This window comes from Eptatretus burgeri, chromosome 17 (assembly GCF_056783735.1).
Source record: "Eptatretus burgeri isolate ZD-2024b chromosome 17, Ebu_testis_v1, whole genome shotgun sequence".
NCBI classification, from domain to species: Eukaryota; Metazoa; Chordata; class Myxini; order Myxiniformes; family Myxinidae; genus Eptatretus; species Eptatretus burgeri.
Window position 1 is genome coordinate 42405048 of NC_140977.1, and position 10226 is coordinate 42415273.

Below are 10226 nucleotides of genomic sequence, written 5' to 3' on the forward strand. Positions count from 1 at the left end.
TAGCCATATACAGCGAAGCTGGTGTTTCCCTATCTCTGTTGTGACGTTGAACACTGTCACATTTCTTGGATCTGCATGTAACTGAGTTGAAGATGATCTGCTGCCCAATTGATGTTGCAACCTTGGACTTCTTAGATCCAGGAGATGGCTGATCGATAGATGGTCCATCAAGAAGCATGTACAGGAATGAACGCAGAGTGGTTGGGATTGATTCAGCTTCAGATGAGGTTGAGAAGGAACCCGTAAAAGCTTGCCACATTTGAAGATATTCTCGACGGAGGATCTTGGCTGCTTTGTGCAGGGTGGAGACTTCAGTTGATGTATTGTCTTTCATATCAACTATAGCTTTGGATAGGTCATCGTCGAAAGCAAGAGTTAATCTTTACTGCCTTGATGTCAGGAATCATGTGCTCAATGTCCTCTCTAAGGCGTGTTGTATTGCATTTGATGTTGGGAAAGCCGAGAGGCAACAATACGCTCATCATAAAGGGTCGTCAAGTGAGCCATTGCTAGTGACTCCCCTGAACCACGGTTATCTTCAATAAAGTCAAGTAACTCATTGAGAACATGTGCTCGCATCACCTGCGTGTTATGACTATCAGTGATGTCACATCCGACCGTCTCCACTTTCCCATACAGCCAAGTCAGGCACGCACGATGATAGACGGCATTGATAGTGATCAAGTCACCAACGGACAGTTCAGACAACAGGCGTTTGTCACCCAACAGCTGAGCACAGTCATTGATTTTTTTTTTTATCCAAGCCAAGTGTAGCAGTTTTTCTGAGCTCTTTCTTGTTGCCCACTTCATCACAAAAGAGACACGGAGTGTCAACTGGTTCGCTCAAAGATGTAGAGGGTGATGTCTGTGTGACTGACCTGGCTGCACGTGTTTTTACGGGGCTAAATGACGCTTGTCCTTGATGCTTATTCATGGCTCTCTGCACTTTCTGATTGTCGACAGCATTCCTGCAAGCTTTGTGCCACACTACATGATTAGACATCGTCAGCTGCACTATATTCTGAGTATCACTGTCACCAGTATTCTCCACGAATACAAAATCAGGCAGCTCACCTAATTCATTGAGTTCCTGGATATTGTTCACAACCTGTCTGTAAGTGGCTGAAAGTCTTTCAGGATTGTTTCTCAATTTAACAGATGATGAGGGATCCGAAGTTGGATTATGAGTCTCGTCTGATTGACATATAAAACAAAGGCTCCAGTCCATCGTGGCAGGCGTGCTTTCACAGTTATCGGAACTCATTTGGATTCGTCACTTTGAATCTGAAAGTAAAAATTAAAGGTCACATAACATAGATACATTATGTGACTAACTCATGTGTAGTTAAATTCGGCATGAGAAAACCATTTCTGAGTTGGGTCTGACCTAACCATCATATAGTAGACATGTTAAGTCATGTCTCGATCTCACAATTTTTTTTTTCTCATACATTTTAGAAAAAATGTAATGTTTATGTATTTTTGTCTATGACTTGAACTTTAAATCCATCAGAAAGAAAAATTGTCACCAGAAATGAGTTCAGTGACCTCAAGTTAGTTAGAAAACGTGTATCATAATAGTTTCTATGACAAACGGTTCATGAGCTATGACTGGGCCATGTTTTCCAAAATGGTCGACGGCAGCTATCTTGGATTTTGAGATATGACGTGTGTCTTTGGATAAATTTGTTTCTATGACCCTAAGGAACTTCCATGCCAAAGGGGACCTTTGCATCACGATTTGAAGTCAAATGTCACTTAACATGTCTACTATGATTACAATATACAAATACATATATTGCTTTAATATAAAATTATTTGGATCAGACTTCACTGCAATGCTTTATAAAAATATTAATTATTAGACTAGTTTTTTAAAAATGATAAATGTATAAACAGGCGAGCATTGGGTGGCTTTGACACCAACTCTGGTTTTGTTTGTTACCACAATAACTTGAGAACCGCCAAAGGAATATCAACCAAACTTGGCACATGTGGACTGTAACACAAAGGTGAACTTATTAGACTTTGGGTTAAAAAAAGAAGTTTCAGGTTTAAGGTCATGTGACCTTTAATTGAAAATCATTTTGTTGGCACAATAACTTGTGAATTGCTGAAGGGATTTCAGCCAAATTTGGCACAAGTATGGACTGTAATACAAAGATGAACTGATAAAATTTTGGGGACACATCGAAGGTGAAAGGTCATGTACCCATTGAGAATCATTTGGCAGATTATAACTCGAATTAGACTGCCTGGTTGTTGAAACCTGTGCAGTATTTGTTTTGGGTTGCTCGAAGACTGTTTATCACGATCCAAGTAGATATTTTATCGATTTATGAATATTATATTGGCTCACACTTGGTGCCATTATGGTAGAGTTCTGTGTCCATTTTGGTTTTATTTGCTCTCTAGGTTTACGCACAGTTCCCAAGATTCGACCTCACTGATCAGAAAGAGTTCATCAAGCAGACAATTAAAGAGGTATGACGAGCCAGGATTTGTGCAGTTGGTGTCCAACTCAGGTTCATAGCCTACGGGAATATCCGAGTCGTGTTATAATATTGCAGAATTATCCACCATCATTTGAGGTTGGTAGGATGGCCTCGAGGTATGCGTATTCACCTCTCAGCTGTCCAGCCCATGTTTGAATCCCGACCCAAATATAAATTTTTATCGTGGTGCTTCACGAGCAGTGCCGTTCATCAATGTGTGCGCCGTCCACCAGAAGGACGTTAAGCCAAGCGAGGACCCGTCTACCAGCACTGGTTGTTGGTAGACGTTAGATTCCATGGTGTCTTTTGTGAATATGAATCGAGTTATCACCAGCACCTTGGAACAAATTCGAAATTCCTGCCCCAATCACCCTCAGTCAAATGTCCTGCCTGGCCAGATGGGTCCTCCTGCAAGACTCGAGTCAAAACGTTCCCCAGTCCACCCCACAAGTTTGGAATAATCAAGGCCATTAAGGTCGTAGGAGTAATCATCGTCGTATTAGTTCTTTTAAATTTGCATTGTGTTTATGGCTTGCCACTCATGACAACTTCAAAGTGTAACATTTGTTGGTCCTTAATAATGCTGTTGGAGGGGAGGGTTTTTGAGAAATGTTTTTGAAGTGAACATAAACACGTTTCTTTCCAGTTGATCTCCTGAAGAGAAGCACGGAGTCTCCGCATCCATCCCCTCAGTGAAAACACTTTACCACGAGGCAACATGCTATGAATTCTCACTTTTTAATCCTTCTCTGAGTTTTATGGGATATGGGAGACATTTTAAAGGTTTTTTTTTATTTCACTTTTTTTTTCCACTTTATTGCCCTTGTACAGATCTGTTTCGTGCTTGTGTCCTTCCTATTGGTCACCCCTTTGGAAAATAAAATTTCTGCAAAAGCACTGAAGTTTTTTCACTGTCAATGAAGAATTATTTATTTATTTTTGTTTGAGCAGGTTCTGAGGCACGTGGAACAGCTGAAACGTACGTACAGAAATGTTGAGACAATGTCGGACACGTTGACTTCAAGCAAACCACCTGTGAGCTTGGCGGAAGTGACAGAACTTCCTGGTGAACTCTGGGTGCCGGGGATGCCATCTTGTCGTTGTTTTCTCTCCACAGTTGGCGAAGCAATTAAGAAATCTCCCATCCCCTCGTGTATTACATTTGCAGATCTGATTTGAGGAGCCAACTGCATATTATGTATGCCATGGTTGGAAGGATAGATCGAAAAAAAAAGGAAAAGACTGACTCATAGAGCAAAGCTGCCCTCCAAAGCCACCCGTACACTGGGCATCCTCTGTAATTCAAAATCATTGGAAAATCGGAAAGAATCACAGCCGACATACACACACAAATAAAAGGCATGCCTATGGGATCACCAATATCGGGGATCGTAGCGGAAGCTGTGCTGCAACCACTGGAATCACTGGTGTTTGCTGTCTGTCGACCGAAGTTGTGGGTACGTTATGTTGACGATACTTTCGTCATCATGCAATGAGACATGATGAGCACTTTCAAAGACCAACTCAACGCTGTCTTTCCCGACATCTAATTCACAATGGAAGAGGAAGCAGATCAACGGCTGACATTCTTGGATGTTTTGGTTTCTCGGCAATCCGCGGAGCTGCAGACAACCATATACAGGAAGGCAACCAATACCAGCCAGATTCTGCGCTATGGCAGTAACCATCCTGTGGCGCGTAAGCGAAGTTTCCTCCAAACCCTTCTCTGACGAATCAAAACACTGTAGTAATGTAGAAGCTAAAAACAGAAGAAAGGAACTTTCTACGAAAGTTGTTCCGTTCAAATGGTTACTCCAATAGTTTTATGAACAAGTGTATGCGGAGGAGGGCAAACGGCGAGTCTACACAACACAAACCTCAGTTCTGACGTACCCTTCCATTTGTGACCAACGTTTCAGAAGCTATTGCTCACCTGTTAGTCCCGTTTGAAGTCGGCATCACACATAGACCTGACTACCATTAAACGCAGGATAATGCAACCAAAAGACCAATTGAATCGGGAGGACAAATCATCCTGTCATTTATAAAATAAATTGCAGCAACTGCGCAGCCCACTACATTGGAGAGATCTCGAAGAGATTAAAAACCAGGCTACACGGACACCAGTTATCCGTACGCAGAAAGGATCCCCTTTCCCAGGTCGTAATGCACAGCATCGGACAAGACCATCAATTCATGTTCACTGAAGCTAAGGTGATCGGACAAGCGAACAACCGAACGTCCAGACAGCTGCAAGAGGCCTGGTATTCAAATGACAATTCAATCAATAGACATCGATTTATACCCGGCGTATCAAGCATGTCACCAGCTCAAACATCCGTAAACACACTGCACGTGCTAATCACCCCGAGCATTTTCACAGAAGATATAAAGGAAGTAATTACGGGTAATTAGTTAATTCATAAAGTGATGTCAATCCAGATGTTCTCAATCGGGATGATCAATCTCTCAACGTTGTGTATCAATGGCACCGTACGTGTTTTTTTGTAATCCTGTCTCCTATGATGGGCTCGAGTGAGAGCTTAAAATATTCGACTTTTAAAAACTTTTCGCCCAGTGACCGATCTTATTTTATCTTCATATATATATATACATATGTATTGCTGCAGAAATGCCATCGAGGGATTAAAAGTTATTTCCTTTAGTGCGTGTATTAGCGTAAGCATCAGGTAAAAAGCCTATGTGATCGGAAATGCATCGTTATGGGCTTGGAAACAACATGTATACGGAGTCCAAGCTCAGTGCTCTCCACAGCAAGACACAAGTACGTTCATGAAGTATACAATACAACATAAGTGCATCGTAGAACGGAGTTACTTAAATGATCAGCTTCAGGTGATTCAATCTTCTAATTAGCAAAGAATTTGAACTCTGCTTTACATTCACGCTCAATATCCACCCATAAGGTGGGTAAACAGCTAGTTATTTAATAGACAAGCTCCTGGCTGTTCATTTGCACACGGAAAGGTGTGTGCCACAGCTCACCTTGTTTGAGGACTGAAGAGTATCGTAATCATGGCTGACCTTGTCACAAGATTATCTCGGGGATGAGCGAAGTTTAAGCACCGGCAAGCATGAACGAGGTGAATTGGCAATAAGATGGAAAGTTTGAAAATGGGTTAAATACTCTCTTCAAACTTCCCTTGGCCGTTAAAATGGATGCTGCGTGTGTATGATACCCAACGTCCAGGGTTTCATGGTCCACGCTGCGTATGTATGACATAGTCTCCAAACTACCTCGTGCTGACGTCTCCTTTTATTCACCAAAAGTTTTCCATTTTCGCTTCAATCATTTTACCCCCACATCTGATCTTAAAAACAAATACCAAAAAAACGTTTTTCTTCCTGGGTGAGTAGAGATCTATAATTTATCATCATTTGCTGGAAAGGCAAAGTAGCCAATAATAACTTGGGAACGTCAACTGCGTTGGACAATGCACAACATTTCCCACATTAAGATGCCAAATATCAACCGATAATCGTCGGAAGTTGAGGTTGTTGACCGCAGGGAGCTGTGCTCGTTCCATTGTTTTGTTTTCTTTGCTGTACCTACTTGTCTAACTAGTCCCTGCAAAACAGTGACATCAAAGGGGCATTGGTGCTTACTTGGAAGCATCTCATTTCCTTATTTATTTTCTCTTGTACGAGTTCTAAAGGTTTCAGATAACCCGTTGTTCGGCAAGAAGTACCCCTTTAAATTATTTGAGGATGATGATAATGTCACCTGAGACTAAACTGAAAGTAGAGGTAAATGGAGTTTGACAGTGATACAAGTAAGGTCAAATCCTGGCAAGCTGAGTCCAACTCGTCTATGAACGATTCAACGAAATACAAGCATCGATATACAATCGGTGTACAAAACATTAGGAACACCTGCTCTTTCCATGAAATAGACTGAGAAGGTGAATCCTGGTGAAAGTTATGATTCCTTTTTGATTGCACCTGTTAAACCACTTCAATCTGTGTAGATGAAGCTGAGGAGACAGGTTGAAAAAGGATTTTTAAGCCATGAGACGATTGGGACATGGGTTGTGTATATGTGCCATTCAGAGGGTGAATGGGCAAGACTAAAGATTTAAGTGCCTTTGAATGGGGTATGGTAGTCGGTGCCAGGTGCACCGGTTTGAGTGTGTGAAGAACTACAATGCTGCTGGGTTTTTCACGCTCAACAGTTTCCCGTGTGTATCAAGAATGGTCCACCAGGTCCACCACCCAAAGGACATCCAGCCAACGGCAGACCAGTGGTCGAAAACAGCTCATTGATGAAAGAGGCCAAAGGAGGCTGACACAAATTGTGCAGAGCAACAGACGGGCAATAGTTAGTCAACTGACAATCTAGTACAACATTGGTGCCGGAAGACCCATAAAATAATGTACAACTCATCATACCTTGACATGAATGGGTTTGGCAGCCAACGACCAAACAGAGTTCCACATCTTTCAGCAAAAAGCAAGAACCTATGGTTGCAGTGGCTAAGAAACAAAACCAGTGGATACTGGAGGATTGGAAAAATATTGCTTGGCCTGATGAATCCCGGTTCCTGCTGGTTCACGCTGATGGGAGGAAAACCACATGAGTACATGCATCCATCATGCCATGTGTCAACATTGCAGGCTGGTGGTGGTGTGATGGTGTGGGGTGTGTTTTCATGGCACACATTGGGCCCCTTGATAAAAGTGGAGCAATGTTTGAATGCCACAGGATATCCGAACATCACTGCCAATCAGGTGCATCCCTTCGTGGCAGCAGTGTATCTATCCATCTGCGAATGGATTTCTTCAGCAGGATAATGCCCCATGACACAAGGCGAGGATTGTCCAGGAATGGTTCCACGAACATGACGGTGAATTCAGCTTTCTGCATTTGCCTTCCCAGTCACCAAATCTCAATCCAATTGAGCATCTGTGGGATGAGATGGAACGAGCTATTCGGAGTAGAGATCCACTACTGGCTAACTTGACACAACTGTGGGAAGCATTGGAGTCAACATGGGCCAACATCCCTGTGGAACGCTTTCGACACTTTGTAAGAGTCCATGCCCCGACAAAAGGGGGAAGGTGTTCCTCATGTTTTGTACACCGAGTGTATATTTCACCTTAGTCTCAGATCTATAATTTCCTTCAAAGTAATGTTTGCCTGCTTTGTCAAGTCATTTCATTGCGCCACAAAGAAAAAAAATTTGAGCATATTTGTCTTATCGAATGGAGCTAAACAATATGGAGCAATATGTGATATTGATCTTCTTGAGTATTTGTATTGTGGTTACCAAATTCGCAAACCACCATTCAGGTCCCTTAGGTGAGGTATCTCGGTAAGTACATGTGTAGTTAGGCCCAAACCCGTTGTCTAGTGGGAATACATGTCATTTATGCGTGCTGCGACTCTTCAGGATAGCCGTTTTTCTTTTACTATCTTTAATTTGGACCAACCGCCATTGTTACCACCACCAACCACCGCTTCACCACAACCGCCACGACCTTCACGTCACACCTCGCAACCGTCGCATCGCCACCGTTCTTGCGCCGCCTGTGGGTACCGGTGTTGGACTCGTGCAGGGCGCGCGCCGAACAGCGTGTACAAAATCACGGATTTTGTGCTTCAAAAACGGATCAAAAACGACACACGCCCACTTTTTGCCGTCCAATCGGTGAGCGAGGGGCGGGTGGCCCCGCCCCAGGGCGTTGGAGGGCGATCGATATATGCAAATTTATGGATCAAAAAGCATTCACGCCCACTTTTTCTCGGGCCAATGGGGAGCGAGGTGAAAGGTCGAAGGGAGGGGGTCAAAGATGAGAGGGCGAAGCCACGGGGCTGATAAAAAGCGACCGTGTTTGTCAGTCCAGTGAGTAGGAGAGTCGAGAACAGAGAGTCAAGACTTCGCGGGCGGTGGAGTTGGCAAGAAGGAGCTGGTCGTCGTGTGCGTTGGAGTCGGAACGGAGGGGACGGAGCTGTGGAGAGGCGGCGAGAGCAGACGAGGGGGTGCTCGCGTCGTGCAGGGAGCTGCACCCCAGGGAGGCCGACAGCGCGACCTGGCCGAGGTGGAGACGCTCGTCGCGGGACAATAAAAATCCTCTATACCCCGAGCATCAGCAACCCCCTCCTGTTCCCCCCGCGCTGAGATAGTGCGACCAAGGGGGCCCCTTTCCCACCCCCTACCAGACACTGCCCGCGAGGCCCGCGGAGTTTAGGCACCATCGCCGCTCCGCGTCTCATCACCAGACGGGTAGGCCCGACCCGGTCTCGGCCTCAGGCCCGCCTCATCCTTGAGGGTATTCTTTTCTTTGGTTTTGGGTATGTGTTGTCGGCGCCGTCTGTGAAGTAGAATTGTATAAGTGTTGCCGTGTGCTCGGTAGTCGGTATTAGCTCTGCATTGTGTTTTCGCTTTTACATTTGCTTTTTGTGTAAATTGCATTGTGTTTTTCTTTTCTGTGTGCTTTTGGTGGAATTGAATATGTGTGCTTTCCGTTCATCGCGAATAAATGTGTTTTGTGTTGAACTGTTTCCCGCTTCGCTTCGTCATTTCTCCCATTGAATCCTCATCTTGCTTCACGTAAAGGGTTGGTAGTGGGCTGAATACGCCCGATAATTAATCGAACCGGCGAGGTCGACGATAACACCGCTCGGTTATTCTGATAGTACGGAACGGGTCGCTTAAGTGGCCCGTGTCCGAAGTCGACCTGCGGCGAGGTGCGATCGCCCGGTCTACCCTCCGTGTGGGTACTTAGGTAGGTCGAATTTGGCGAGCAACCCTATCCCACGCGGGGGCTGATTGGCTCGATCGCGGTGAGACCGAAAGGTCCACCCATGACTGGTTCCCGGCGTTAGTCCGAGAGGGTCACGACTGGATTGTCCGTCCGGTGGGCGACGTGCCGCGATTCGAGTTACGTGGCCGTCAGCACGCCGGCGGGCGCGAATCCGCAACAGTATTATCGAGTGTTTGTTCTTCGCAAGAGTCAGCTGTACACTGATTTCTTTGTATTACCTCCACCACCGAAAGTGGACGAAGGTTATGTTTTTACCCCTGTTTATCTGTCTGTCTATGAGCAGGATATCTCAAATGTATGGACGGATTCGGGCGAAACTTGGTGGGTGACTTGGGTGTGTGATGAGGACGAATTGTTTTGATTTTGGTGAAAATCTTAATCCGGATATGAGAATGTGAAAAAATAATTTCAGTGATTCTTCACCACTGAGAGACGGGGCCAAAAATGATGCATAGCACGATATTTCCAAAAAAATTTGAATGGTTGATGACAAAAACTTGGTGGATGCGTTGGGAAGGTGACAAAAACAAGCCAATTAGATTTTAGAAGTCCAGATCCAGTTCCGGCCTATCAGTGGGATACAAAACGTAAACTGTTCAGCCTGGCCGAGGTATGCGTTCTACCAAATGCAGTTCTAGTTTCTGCTTGTTTTGGACATTGCCTTGAACTATCATAGGCACCAGTTCATACATCTTCTTACAATTACATATTGGACGTGGTTTAATTTACGATTTTGTTCTGGTGGTTGCATCGTGCGGCACCACCGATGCCAGTGCCCCCAGCATGTTGGAGCAGGAATTTGGAACCTGCCCAGTGCTGGCTCACAGCAACCTCCCCTTTTTGAAAGACACCGTAGGGATGGCTTACTCATTGATGCAACGCCCTGCCTGCAACGCACCAGTTCATAGTCAGTTTGGGACTCAAACCCAGACATCTTAGAGGTAA

General features: G+C 44.6%; 1 protein-coding gene across 10 annotated transcripts in view; it reads left to right on the forward strand.

Annotated features, from left to right (window-relative positions):
- Positions 1-3392, forward strand: part of LOC147009891 (protein DEK-like) — a 55222-nt gene extending 51830 nt beyond the window's left edge. For 9 of the 10 annotated variants that reach the window (XM_085861491.1, XM_085861492.1, XM_085861493.1 and 6 more), the window contains 2 exons: positions 2416-2484; positions 3142-3392. In XM_085861491.1, coding sequence (XP_085717617.1) covers positions 2416-2484; positions 3142-3153 — 81 coding nt within the window. In that variant the 3' untranslated portion in view covers positions 3154-3392. The remainder of the gene's footprint in view (positions 1-2415; positions 2485-3141) is intronic. The other variant, XM_085861496.1, reaches the window with a different exon arrangement.
- Positions 3393-10226: the final 6834 nt, after the last annotated feature.